Source organism: Saimiri boliviensis, chromosome 16 (assembly GCF_048565385.1).
Source record: "Saimiri boliviensis isolate mSaiBol1 chromosome 16, mSaiBol1.pri, whole genome shotgun sequence".
Lineage (NCBI taxonomy): Eukaryota > Metazoa > Chordata > Mammalia > Primates > Cebidae > Saimiri > Saimiri boliviensis.
In genome coordinates, this window is record NC_133464.1 from 60708452 (window position 1) to 60723705 (window position 15254).

Consider the following 15254-nt stretch of genomic DNA (forward strand, 5'->3'; position numbering starts at 1 on the left):
AAGGGAGTCCACCTAGAAAAAAGGGACAATAGCTGCTGTCATGAAAACACATGAAAGCATAAAACTTACTGATAGAGCAAACACACAAATGAGGAAGAAAAAGTACTCAAATGCTATCATTATAGAAAGCCACCAAACCACAAGGAGAGACAGTAAGAAAGAATAAAACAAAGAACATCAAAACAACTAGATGTCAATTAATAAAATGACAGAAATACACCCTCACATATGAACAGTAACTTTAATGTAAATAGATTAAACTTTCTACTTAAAAGACACAAACTCACTGAATGAATTAAAAAATGTGACCCAATTACATGCTGTCTACAAGAAAGTCATCTCGCTGTAAAGACACATACAGACTGAAAGTAAAGGGATGGAAAATGAAAATCCATGCAAACAGAAGCCAAAAGTGAGCAGGAGTAGCTATACTCAGATAAAACAGATTTTAAGTCAAAAACAATAAAAATAGACAAAGTTATTACATAATGATTAAGTGATCAACTCAGCAAGAGGATACAACAATTTTAAACATATATGTACCCAACACTGGAGTACCCAGAAATATAAAGGAATTATTGTTAGATCTAAAGGGGGAGGGGGAAATAGACTCCAAGAAAATAATAGCTGGGGACTTCAACACCCCACTGTCAGCATTAGACAGAACATCTACACAGAAAATTAACAAAGAAACACTGGATTTAAATGACACATTACATCAAATGGACATAACAGACCTTTGTAATACATTTCATCCAACAGCTACAGAAAACACACTCTTCTTATCAACAAATGAAACATGAAACATTCTTTAGGGTAGACCATATGTCAGCATACAATACAGATCTCAACAAATTTTTAAAAACTAAAATTATACCATTTATTTCCTAATAACACAATAGAATAAAACTAGAAAGCAGTAACAAGATGAACTTTGGAAACTGCCAGTACCTGGAAACAAAACAACATGCTCCTGAATGACCACTGGTAGAGGGACAAATTAAGGAGGAAATAAAAAAAATTTTTTGAAACAAATTAAAATGGAAACACAAAATATTAAAACCTATGGGATACAGCAAAAGCAGTGCCAAGACAGAAGTTTAAAGCAATAAATGTCTACATAAAAAAAGCTGAAACTCTAAATAATCTAGCAAAGCACATCTCAAGGAACTACAAAATCAAGAACAAATCAAATCCAAAATTAGTGGAAGAAATAATAAAGATCAGGGCAGACAGCCAGGTGCAGTAGTGCACACCTGTAGCACCAGTTACTTGGGAGGCTGAGGCGCAAGAATCACTTGAGCCAAGGAGTTTGAGTCCAGCTTGGACAACCCTTGCAAGACCCTTTCTCCAAAAAAAGAGACGATCAGAGTAGAACGAAACCACTACCTAATCAGGAGAAGAACAAAGGAGACCCAAATAAACAAAATCAGATGTAAAAATGGAGATACTACAACTGATACCACAGTTATGAAAATCTATTGTGGACAACCTACAATAACAAACTGAAAAATCTGAGGAAGTGGATAAATTCCTGGATACATACCACCTACCAAGATTGAATCAGGAAGAAACAGAAAACATGAACAGACTGATAGCGAGTAATAAGATTGAATTAGTAACAAAGAGTCTTCAAACAAAGAAAAGTCCAGGACCAATGGCTTCACTGACAAATTCTACCAAATTTTCAAGGAACACCAATTCTATTCAAACTATTACAAAAACATTGAAGAGGAGGGAATTCTAACTCATTCTACAAAGACAGCATCATTCTGGTACCAAAACCAGATAAGGACACAACAAAAAAAAGAAAACTACAGAGCAATCCCTGATAAACACAGACACAAAAATCCTCATCAAAGTACTAGCAAACTGAATTCAATATACACCATGATCAGGTGGGATTTATACCAGGAACACAAGGATGGTTCAACACAGACAAATCAATAAATGTGATAACACCATACCAACAGAATGAAGGACAAAAACCGTATGATCATCTCCATAGATGCAAAATTTTTTTTTTAAATTCAGCATCACTTCATGATCAAAACTTTCAACAAACTAGGCACTAAAGGAACATATCTCAATATAATAAAGACCACCTATTACAGAGCCACAGCTAACATCAGGCATAAAGGGGAAAGTATGAAAACCTTTCCTCCAAGAACCTGAACTAACAAGCATGCCTACTTTCCCTGCTCCTATTCAATATGGTCCTGGAAATCCCAGCCAGAGCAACCAACCAAAAGAAAGAAATAAAAGGTATTCAAATTAGAAAACAAACAAAAAAACAAACAAAACAGAAACAAAGTCAAATTGTCCCTCTTTGCAGATGACATGATCTTACATGTAGGAAAATCTAAAGACTCCACCAGAAAACTCTTGGATCTGATAAATAAATTCAGTAAGTTGCAGGATACAAAATCAATGTACAAAAATCAACATCACTTCTATACACTAATAATGAACTAGCTGAGAAAGAAGCTCAAAAGGCAATCACATTTACAATAGCTACGAAAGAAAAAAAAACCCTAGGAATAAATCTAACCTAACAGATAAAAGAGCTCTGTAAGATAAAACTACAAAACACTGATGAAAGAAAGCGAAGAAAACACAAACATATGAAAAGACATCCAATGCTCATGCAGTCAAAAAATAGCATTAAAATGAACATACTGTCCAAAACAATTTATATTCAATGCAATCTCTATCAAAATACTGATGTCATTTTTCACAGAAATAGAAAAAGTGATCCAAAACTTCATATGAAACCAGAAAATAGCCTTCAGAGCCAAAGCAATCCTAAGCAAAAAGAACAAAGCTGGAGGCATCACACAATCAGACTTCGAAATATACTGCAAGACTATAGTAACCAAAACAGCATGGTATTGGTATAAAAACAGACACTAGACCTAAGGAACACAATAGAGAAGCCAGAAATAAATTTACAGCCAAATGATTTTTTTTAAATGGTGCCAAGAACATACATTTGGGGAAAAGATACCCTTTTCAATAAATGCTGCTAGGAAAACTGGATATCCACATGCAGAAGAATGAAACTGGACTGTATCTCTCATCTTATATTAAAATAAACTCGAGATGGCTTAAGACTTAAATGTTTATGACCTGAAACTATGAAACTACTGGAAGAAAATATAGAAGAAACACTTGAGGACACTGGTCTAGACAAAGATTTTATGCTAAGACCCCGAAAGCACAGGCAACAACAACAATGAAAAAGAAAAGGAGAGAAATAAACTAAAAAGCTTCTGCACAGCAGAGGAAACAACCAACACAGTGAAGAGTCAACCCTCAGAAAGGGAGAAAATATTTTCAAACTATTCATCTGACAAAAGACCAATAGCCAGAATATACAAGGAACTCAAACAACTCAACAGTAAAAAAACAAATAATCCCATTAAAAGTGGACACAGGACATGAATAGATATTTCTCAAAAGAAGAAATATAAATGGCCAACAGGTATATGAAAAAATGCTTTATATCATTGGTCGGGGAAATCCAAGTCCAAATTACAATGAGATCATTTTACTGTAGTTTGAATGGCTATTATTAAAAAGACAAAAACAAAAAAATGATGCTGGTGAGGATGCAGAGAAAAAAAAGCCCTTATACACTGTTGGTGGAAATGTTAATTAGTATAGCCACTACGGACAACCATGTGGAAATTTCTCAAAAAACTAAAAATAGAAATATCATACAAACGAGCAATCCCGCTACTCGGTGTTTTTCCAAACGGAAGAAAAATCAGTATATTGAAGAGATGTGCTTTTCCCACATTTACTGTAGCACTACTGATAATAGTAAAAATATAGATCAACGTAAGTGTCCATCAGTGGATGAATGGATAAAGGAAATGTGGTATATATACACAACAGAATATTATTTTCTACTTTTTTTTTAACTTAAAATCACAATTCCCTATTTAATTTCCTTCCACCAAGTCTCTCTTCTCTCTACTTTAGGGACTTCTTTCTGCTCCCCACCCCTTACCTCCCAGCTATCCTGTTTCTCGAATGAAGGCCAGTAAATATGAGAAAGAAATATGTTTCAAGGATGAAAGTATATTTAATGAACTGGGCAGTTGCAGCAGCATCCTTAGAGATAGATCTTATAGGAGATGACTAATGCCCACCTTGTGCTCCCTGGTCAGGCTCCAAATGGAAATAAATCATTCCTCTTAGTAAGCAGCCATATCTAACTAGAAAACAGTCATTAACATAATAAGAAACCTTTATGTTGATAGTCCTTTATCCCCTACTTACCCCTTAAGTAGTTTTACTTAAGGGGTAAAATCTCAATAGAGAGGAAACAGGAAATTTTTATAACCTTACGTGACTAAGTGAGAGGCACTGGGGCAGTTTCACTTTCCTTTCTTCTCCTTACCAGCTAGGTTTTGAAAAAAGCAAGAAGACTGATGGAGCCAGTGTTCTGTGCTAATTATAATCATTCGAATGATTAACCATCACCTTTACAGTCTTCTTGGTGATTAAATAATAACTAACCAGCAACATTACTCTTTTTCATTAGAATAATTAACTTTTATATAAATATGGACAGAAAATTTATTTTAAAACTGTCAATAATAAATGTCACAATTTTAGCTATTGAATCTTTCTAAGGCTTCGTGGTATGTAATATACTTCTGTTTTGTTTTGTTTGTTTTTTTCTCCCCCGAGACAGAGTCTTGCTCTGTCATTCAGGCTGGAGTGCAATCGATCTTGGCTCACTGCAACTGCCGCCTCCCAGGTTCAAGCAATTCTCCTGCCTTAGCCTCCTAAATAGCTGGGACTATAGGCATGTGCCACCGCACCTGGCTAATTTTTGTATTTTTAGTAGAGACAGGGTTTCATCATGTTGGCCAGGCTGGTCTTGCTGACCTCAGGTGATACACCTGTCTCGGCCTCCCAGTGTGCTGAGATTATAGGTGTGAGCCATTGTGGCTGGCCATGTGTAATATACTTTTAAATCAAGGAAAGAACTATGGTAAGTTTTCAAAATATGATTAAAAATATGTGAATACTGAACCATCTATTAGGGAGCCTACTGGGGGAAAAAAAAAGCTGAATGTGTCCAATGAAAGTGATTATTCTGAAGGAGGGTAGACAGAAATGTGCACCAAGCTACACTTGGACCATTTATATTGAAATCACTATTATTAGCCAACTTAAAGATTGAGAATAAAAGCATGAAGAAGAAAAAATAGAGCAAAATTTGTAATAAGCTGTTTATGATAAACTATTAATTTACACAATGGGAGAAAGCAAAACAACAAATACCTACACATATACACTTTTGTATTTCCCATCTTTTCCAGTACTTGAGATCAGAACTTCGTAACCATAGATCTCTGGTACAGTACTTTCATCTGTTTCACCATTAATGAGGCTGGAAGGTGGTGACCAGGTAAGTACTACCGTCCTTGCCTGGATGTCAGAGGCCTGTAAAAATAGAATATTTAAAAGTTCTTTGAAACAACTGTAATGTATACAATGAGCAGTGAACTAGCTAATGAGGTTTCAAGATTAAGTAAAATGTATCTGTATATACTTAGATAAATGTGGCTCACAAATATAAACCTACCCACTGTCAATGAGATATTTGTTGTGGGCTCCAGAACAAATGAGATGTGTTTCACAAAAGTTTAAAAACCAGTTCAGGCCATTCAAAAGTATTAGCATAGACCCCATATATAGTCAAAATTTTAAAAAAGGGGGATTAAAAAGATCATTGCAACTTATTTAAAAGAGTTCATTTCCTCAGCTTAGAAAATGTTTTTACAACAGGAAGATGACAAAACCTCAAGAGAAAAAGGAGCAAAGGATATCAACATCCAAAGAAGCCATAAATATAAATGGACAACATATAAAATGATGTATATGTGAAATTGCATTCATAAATATATGTAAATTAAAACAAAATCCCACTTTTCATCTATTGGATAGGGGAAGATTAAAAAGTTAATAATATCTAATGTTAAAAACTTGGAGAAATGGCACTCTCTAAGTGTGGTACCAGTATACATAAGTTTAATCCTTGTGTACAACAACTAGAGAATCATTATAAAAATGTAAGACATGTTTACTTTTTGATTGAGAGATTCTATATCCAGGATTTCTTTTTTCAGGGCAATATCCTATAAACTTAACATATGAATACAAACATATGCACCTAATGTTCATTGCGGCATTATTAATGGCAAAAAACAAGAACTATAGGGCACTGACTACCTAAATGGTGGAACATAATACAGCCTCTGAACACATTTTTATGCAAGTGTTCAAAAAAGAATGAGGTGGACATACATGTGCTAATATCTGAAGATTTCCTCAATATACAGGTGCTATGTAATAGGAGAAAAAAGTGAAGCTGGAAAGCAATACGTATATTATGATTGCAGTTAACTTTTATAAAACTGCACAAAAATGTCTGAACATGTACTGTACAAATGTACCAATTGTTATTTTGGGGGATTTTGTGTATGTGTGGTGAGATGCAGAGAAAGTTGTGACAGAAAAAAACAGGTGGTTTCTATTATGTTTTGTGTATTTTTATATTACTGGAATAATTTTATCAGTACATGTTACTTTTATAAGACAAGCCTAATAAAGCAAAAAAAAAAAATCTAGAGATTAGATAATGTTTAAAGATTGTTAAGAAGGGTACAAGATTATATGCAGGCATTTATATAAAAGTTTGCTTTAAAATTATACACGTTTGACGACTACTTTAGTATTTCTAAAATCAAACCAATAACCACCAGGATGATAATTACTCCTATCTTGAATTAAAATAAAATAAGTAATCTCCATATAATCGTAACAGTCTATCCTTCTCAAAGTTCTTAAAGTCTGAATAAATTTAAAAAACTATTACTGTAGGCTGGGCATGGTGGCTCATGCCTGTTAGCTCAGCACTCTGGGAGGCCTAGGGGGGCGGATCACGAGGTCAAGAGATCGAGACTATGGTGAAACTCCGTGTCTACTAAAAAATACAAAAATTAGCTGGGCGTGGTGGCGCATGCCTGTGGTCCTACTTACTCGGGAGGCTGAGGCAGGAGAATTGCTTGAAACTGGGAGGTGGAGGTTGCAGTGAGCCAAGATCGCGCCACTGCACTCCAGCCTGGTGCCGGGCAACAGAGCAAGACTCTGTCTCAAAAAAAAAAATTACTGTATTTATTTTGCTTCTGTGAAGTCATAGGAACTGTAATGTTGTATTCACTGTAATACCGTCTTAAAGTCTTGGTACTGGGTGTTTCATTTACAATGGACTTAAAAATAATTCCTTGTTTATCCAGTATTAATCTGAAACTGAGCAGGTTTTTTTTTTTCTTTTTTTAAAACAAACTGTTACTACATGTGTATGTATACCTTAAGTGTCTCTTGATTTTATGGGATGATAATAGTTGTGTAAAAGTCTGACAACATGAAGTTGTGGACTATGAAGGTGGGTCAGTAAACAGCATTAACTGGCATCTACTTTATTATTAGTAGTAGTAAAGATGGGGTCTTCTATGTTGCCCCGGATGGTCTCGAGCTCCTGGCCTCAAGCAATCTTCCTGCCTCAGCCTCCCAAAGTGTTGGAATTACAGGTGTGAGTCACTATGCCCAACCTGGCACCTACTTTATGAAGCTTACTTTATCAGGATTTGTGGGAAGTATATGCAGTAGAGAAAATATTAAATAGGGAAGCTTGATGTGTCACTAATTTGCCTGGTGCTACTCAACTCTCAACCTTTTAGGATTCTAGGCCTCATCTACAAAATGAGTGGCTGAGTGAGAAGAACTGTTTACTACAGTTACACAAATAAAGTATTTTTAAAAGCCTTTTATTTGGAAATAAATTTAGATTTAAAGAAAAGCTGGGAAGACAGTATAGAATCCCTGTCTATCCTTTACCCAGCTTTCCCTAATGTTAACATCTTATATAACCATGTACTTTTTGTCAAAATTAAGAAATTAATATTGGTAAATACTGTTAACTAAGCTTTTAACTAGACTACACTTTTAATTATTAACTAAACAGACTTCCAGGATACTATGTTGAATTTAGCAAACATAGTTTCAAAAATAAATTTAAAAACATTATAATGCTAATTTCAACTTAAAAAATTATTATTAATTTTTTATTGAAATGGGGTCTTACTATTGTTGCCTAGGCTGGTTGCGAGCTCCCAGGCGCAAGCAATCCTCCTGCCTCAGCCTCTTAAAGAATTGGGATTACAGGCATGAGCAATTGCACTGGGCCAATTTCAACTTTTTCAATTTGCTTTTCCAGAAAATCTTTTTGTCCTAATTTATTCTATTAAAAAGATATTTTATGGCCAGGCACAGGAGCTCATGCCTGTACTTGTAGGACTCTGGGAGGCTGAGGCAGGCAGATCACTTAAGGTCAGGAGTTCAAGACCAGCCTGTCCAACACGGTGGAATCCCATCTTTACTAAAAATACAAAAATTAGCTGGGCGTGGTGGTACATGCCTATAATCCCAGCTGCTCAGGAGACTGAGACCAGAGAATCACTTGAACCCAGGAGGCAGAGGTTGCAGTGAGCCCATATCGCACTAATGCACTCCAGCAAAAAGCAAGACTCTGTCTCAAGAAAAAAAAAAAAAAAGATATTATTACTTGCACATAAATGTTAAGACACAACAAAAAGAGTGATTACATTGGGGTAAGATGTGGAAAACTTCATAAGTGAACGCTGAATTAAACTTTTAAAGGACTTGGATGAGATAAAATTTGGTAGAAAGAGGTAGGTTATTAATACAGGAATGAGTAATTTATATTCCTAGGCTTGTAATGGAAATCTGGTAGTCCAAGGCATGTGCATATGTATTTTAAAAATCTTCTAAAAATGCTGTTTTCTATTGTGGGTTTCAGGTGAATCATAGAGTTGCATAGAAGAAAAAGAGGTGGACTTCCATATAGATACCATAAAATTCCCGTGTGAAGACTGAGGTATTAATTGTGTGTGGATGTGCAGTGGTAAGGGAGAGTGAGAAGAGTGGATCCTATAAATGTACAGTGAAATAATAAAGCTTGGAGTATTAATCTGGTATGGAGAGAATGAAAGGTAAAGAAAAAATAAAAATGATACTATAACCCAGGAAAACCTGGATGGATAAGTGTTTACTGATGGAAACAATGAAAGGAAATAGAAACAATAGAGATCTAACCTAATTCCTTTTTCATTCTAGAGGAATGAAGAACATGATAAAAGTATAGACAAGAAGATCAGGAATTTGGTTTTCTAAAGTTGCTAATGATACATTCAAACTTGGGTATTGTTTTTTTCTTTTTTTAAAACAGAGCCTTGCTCTGTTCTACCAGGCTAGAGTGCGGTAGCACAATCTCTGTTCACTGCAACCTCTGCCTCCCAGGTGCAAGCAATTCTCCTGTCTCAGCCTCCCAAATTGCTGGGACAACAGGTGCATACAGCTATGCCGGGCTAATTTTTTGTATTTTAGTAGGGACAGGGTTTCATCGTGTTGCCCAGGCTGGTCTCGAACTCCTGAGCTCAGGCAATCCATCCGCCTTGGCCTCCCAAAGTGCTAGGATTACAGGCGTGAGCCACCATGCCCAGCCCCAACTTGGGTATTCTTTAGCATGTCTCAGGGGTTATAGTTCTACAGAAACAGATGAGCAATTAGGATTGAAAATACAGATTTGGAAATAATCTGAACTCTGTCTTCTATTTGTATGCTAACTTTAGAAGTAAAATTCGTCTTTATATCCATCTCACTTGATTCTTACAACTACCACCTAAAGTAGGCAAAATAGGCTAAACTATCTTCATTTTATGAAAGGAGCATATTCAGAAGGGTCAAATAACTTGTCTGAGGTCACAGAACTGTTGACTAGGACCTGAATTGCTCAGTTCTTTTCCTTCTACACAATGATCCCACCCTGAATCCACTTTCAGGTGGTAGCTGAAAATAGACATGATTGTGTAAAAAGATGTCTAAGAACTGATAAAGATGGTAATAGGAAAAAATAAAAAAAGCTGTTTTAGGAAGTGGCTGAATTATATACAATGTATTTTAATTTCTGAGGCAGATTGTGCTCTTTGTCGGGTAGTGATCAAAACTACCCTTGAGAAAAACTGTCCATTAGGTTAAATTAAATATATATCTAGGAAGCTAAACTGTTAAAAGAGTTCAAAACCATATACAGTTGTATGAATTTTGACAAAGATTGCAGAAGAAAGAAATGAGAGTATCTAATTTCCAGATTTCCAAAAATATTAAAGCAGAATAAATATCAATGTTTGATCCTTATCTCTCAGGAGGTGAGAGAATAACTCTGAAGATAACTCAAAGGCTGAGCCTAAGGAAACTTGGAGTTAGATAGTACTTCTAGTAACCATAAAAGGTAAAGGGAAGGGGTAATGATTCTGAAAGTAAGAAGGTAATCAGTAAAAGGCATGACACATTTAATTTCAAGCACTACTGAAATACATGGAAATAAATGTCAGATTTTCACAGAAATGAGACTAAGAACAATTTCAAAAAGTACAAATAAGAAGACAACACTTTCAACATAGTTAATTATTTCATGCATGTGAGGGTATACAATAATATTATTCTCCATTTTTTGATTGAAAAAAGATTCAGAAAGGTCAGGTGACTTGTCATGGGTCACTCAACTCTTTTTTTTTTTGAGACGGAGTTTCGCTCTTGTTACCCAGGCTGGAGTGCAATGGCGCAATCTTGGCTCACTGCAACCTCCGCCTCCTGGGTTCAGGCAATTCTCCTGCCTCAGCCTCCTGAGTAGCTGGGATTACAGGCACGCACCACCATGCCCAGCTAATGTGTTGTATTTTTAGTAGAGATGGGGTTTCACCATTTTGACCAGGATGGTCTCGATCTCTTGACCTCGTGATCCACCCGCCTCAGCCTCCCAAAGCACTGGGATTACAGGCTTGAGCTGCAGCGCCTGGCCCACTCAACTCTTAAGTACACAGCTGAGACTGTGAGACTAGTGCATGTACCACATTCTCCCCTACACACTGCACTCTGGTCACATGAGTGAGCTTATCTCTTTTTCTTTCCTTTTTTTTTTCCCCCTCAAATGTGCCATGTCCAGTGCTTTTCAAATGCTGCTCACTGTGCACTACTGTTCCCATACTTTCTTCCTCTGTCCATAATGCCCAACCACTACTTTTCTTTCAAATATCAGTACAATAATCCTTCCTTAGAAAAATCTCCCTGATTCCATGTCAAGGTTTAGTTCTCCTATTATACACTGACTGCTCTCTATCTTTTTGTTCTGGCACTTAACAGTTACAATTTAACATTCAGAGGGCTGGGCGTGGTGGCTCATGCCTGTTATCCCAGCACTTTGCTCCCAAAAGTGGGGGAGGTAGGGGATCATCTGAGGTCAGGAGTTCAAGAACAGCCTGACTAACATGGAGAAACCCATCTTTACTAAAAAGTACAAAATTAGCCAGGTGTGGTGGCACAGGCCTGTAATCCAAGCTACTCAGGAAGCTGAGGCAGGAGAATAGCTTGATCCCAGGAGGCCAAGGTTGAAGTGAGCTGAGATTGTGCCATTGCACTCCAGACTGGGCAACAAGAGTGAAACTCAGTCTTAAAAAAAAATAAAAGATAAAAAATGAAATAAAAAAGAAACAAAACATTCATTGTGTGATGCTTAGTTTATTAAACTAAGATTTGGGGCGAGAGCCTGTGTGTATCCTTTGCTTTCCATTCTATCTCCAGCTTTAGTATAGCATCTGTCACTTTGTAAGTGGTCCAATATTTATGGAATGAAAAAATGAATGAACACATTTAATTTATTGCTCTAAATGAACCAGAGCATGCAAAAACAACCAAACACACAAAAACAAGCAAACAAAAACCCTGACCTGCACTTTGCAGCTCACAAATAATTTAGTCAAAGAGGAATAGGCATTCAAGCTATAAACATAAACCAAAACAAAGCAAACAAAACCATCAGCATGACTTTAACTTTTATGATACAGGGCTTACTATCTTACTAAATTATGTTTTTCCTAATGTTATGCAAATTATTTGAATTGCTTCAAGATTTACTTTTTGTGTATGTAAATTATACTTCCATTTATTTATTTATTTTTGAGTCAGTTTCTTGCTCTGTCACCCAGGCTGGAGTGAAAAGGCACAATCTTAGTTCACTGCAGCAATGAACTTCTAGGCTCAAGGGATCTTCCCACCTCAGCCTCCCAAGTAGCTGTGACTGCAGGTGTGTGGCCCCATGTCTATAGTATCTGTATTTGTTTTTTGTTGAGACAAGGTCTCATTATATTGCTCAGGTTGGTCTCAAACTCCTGGCCTCAAGTGGTCCAACCTGTCTTGGTTTTCCAAAGGACTGGGAAAGTGGGAACCACTGCACCTGTCCTGAAAATTATACTTTTAATATAGTATCTTACTAAGGCTACTAAATTCTTTTCTAGTAAACCTAGTGATACACACTTGGGCACAGAGAGCTCTTGGAAAGATACTGCCTGAATTTCAGTTGTAGCTCTACTACTACTACTACTAATTGAAACTCACTGTTGCTCCAGTTTTCTCATTTGTAAAATAGGGAAAATAGTACATATATGGTTGTTACAGGTATTAAAAATGCACATGTGCATTCCAAGCACTCTGAACAGAGACTGTTGCTAATGAGTTTGTGTTAGCCATTACTATGAAATAATTCTGTGTACATTTACATTTATTTACATATATATGCTCTATTCTTAAAACAAATTAGAATAAAGAAAGCTAGAGCAACCAAATCTATTATTTGGGAATCACCAGAAAAAAACAGGACCATAGTGGCCTATTAGAAGAGGGACTGGCTTACTCAAACTTCCTGAAAGCCTTTGCGGAGATGGTATTAAGAATAAAAACTTTCCTAATTTGTTTTCTTAAACAAAATATTTTGGGGGTTACTTAGCATAAAACATTTTACCATGGATGCTTCTGAAAGTTGGGGAGGGAGTTGTTTGTTTTATGAACCAAAGAATATTCCTACCAATCTTAAATTCCTTTATTCTGGCTGAAAAAGCCCTATGGCCTTTTATTTCCTTTGCTATACTCCAGTGATAATGGTTCTTTCTACCTGTCCAACTCCCCATGCTTACTTACGCCTGTTCTCCCTCTCCCATTCCTTCTACTTTTGTACTTTTTCTCACTCCTCAGAGAAAGCTTACCTCATTGCTCTATTTAACCTAACAACCTCTCCTAGTAGTCTCGTCATATCATTCCTATTTCTATAACAGCAATCTTTACTATCACACAGAATTCTGTTTGGGCATTTTTTTTTATTTATTGGCATATAGTAAGGGCTCAATAAATATCAGCTGAATAAATAACAAAACTATGTAGCTCTTAAAAGAATCATGTAATGACACAGAAAGACTGTTAAGGCATACCATAGTGAGTAAAAAAAAGCTTGCCACAGAAAACAGTATGATTCTATTTTCATAAAAAGTTAAAAGAAAAAAACTACACTTTGGTGAATGAACATCCCATATGAATATACAAAATATAAATGTCAAGAAAATATGTAACATACTTACCACTGGTTTGACAATATTGGAAAGAAGTGCTTCAAATGCTTTAGTTTCTTCATCTTTTTCTAAAAAAAAATTAAAAATCTAAATATTAAAACACAGAACTTAGATACAATACGTTCTTCTCCCTAAATATGTCTTCTGAAACTAGGTTGGTATTTGAGACTTTTATTTTCAAGCTTTTATTCCTTTGTTCATACTCAGCAGTTTGTGGCCCTTCAGCATTCATCTGCTTCAATTTTTATTTCTATCTTAACTGTGACTACTAATTATAATACCACTATATATAGCTATATCTATATATATTTAGACATAGCTATATCTATCTGAACCAAATTTTTCTTATAGAAAGTATATTTTTACTAATGGTTGTAAAAATATCCTCTCTGGAAAGTTCTCATTTGTCAATCTCACACCTCTTAAAGTTAACTATTATATTTTTTTTAATTTATTTTTTTTATTGCATTTTAGGTTTTGGGGTACATGTGAAGAACATGCAAGACTGTTGCATAGGTACACACATGGCAGTGTGATTTGCTGCCTTCCTCCCCTTCACCTATATCTGGCGTTTCTCCCCATGCTCTCTCTCTCCAACTCCCCACCCGCCGCTGTCCCTCCCCTATTTCCCCCCAACAGACCCTAGTGTGTAGTGCTCCCGTCCCTGTGTCCATGTGTTCTCATTGTTCAACATCCACCTATGAGTGAGAACATGCAGTGTTTGATTTTCTGCTATTGTGTCAGTTTGTTGAGAATGATGGTTTCCAGGTTCATCCATGTCCCTATAAAGCACACAAACTCATCGTTTTTGATGGCTGCATAATATTCCATGGTGTATATGTGCCACATTTTCCCTGTCCAGTCTATCATCGATGGGCATTTGGGTTGGTTCCAGGTCTTTGCTATTGTAAACAGTGAGGCAATGAACATTCGTGTGCATGTATCCTTATAGTAGAACGATTTATAAACATCCTTAGGATATATACCCAGTAATGGAATTGCTGGGTAAAATGGAATTTCTATTTCTACATCCTTGAGGAATCGCCACACTGCCTTCCACAATGGTTGAACTAATTTACACTCCCACCAACAGTGTAAAAGTGTTCCTATTTCTCCACATCCTCTCCAGTATCTGTTGTCTCCAGATTTTTTAATGATTGCCATTCTAACTGGCGTGAGATGGTATCTCAATGTAGTTTTGACTTGCATTTCTCTAATGACCAGTGATGATGAGCATTTTTTCGTATGTTTGTTGGCCTAATATATGTCTTCTTTTGTAAAGTGTCTGCTCATATCCTTTGCCCACTTTCGAATGGGCTTGTTTGTTTTTTTCTTGTAAATCTGTTGTAGCTCTTTGTAAATTCTGGATATCAGCCCTTTGTCAGATGGGTAAATTGCAAAAATTTTTTCCCATTCTGTTGGTTGCTGATTAACTCTAATGACTGTTTCTTTTGCCGTGCAGAAGCTGTGGAGTTTGATGAGGTCCCATTTTTCTATTTTGGCTTCTGTTGCCAATGCTTTCGGTGTTTTGGTCATGAAGTCCTTGCCTTGTCCTGAATGGTTTTGCCTAGATTTTCTTCTAGGGTTTTTATGGTGTTAGGTCTTATGTTTAAGTCTTTAATACATCTGGAGTTAATTTTAGTGTAAGGTGTCAGGAAGGGGTCCGGTTTCTGCTTTCTGCACATGGCTAGCCAG

General features: G+C 36.2%; 1 protein-coding gene across 13 annotated transcripts in view; it reads right to left on the bottom strand.

Annotated features, from left to right (window-relative positions):
• The window catches only part of FNDC3A (fibronectin type III domain containing 3A), a 185670-nt gene that overhangs the window by 45250 nt on the left and 125166 nt on the right, over positions 1–15254 (bottom strand). For all 13 annotated transcript variants that reach the window (XM_003942224.4, XM_010330079.3, XM_074387675.1 and 10 more), the window contains 2 exons: positions 13569–13627; positions 5306–5463 (listed from right to left, as the gene is read on the bottom strand). In XM_003942224.4, the coding sequence (XP_003942273.2) occupies positions 5306–5463; positions 13569–13627 (217 nt within the window). The remainder of the gene's footprint in view (positions 1–5305; positions 5464–13568; positions 13628–15254) is intronic.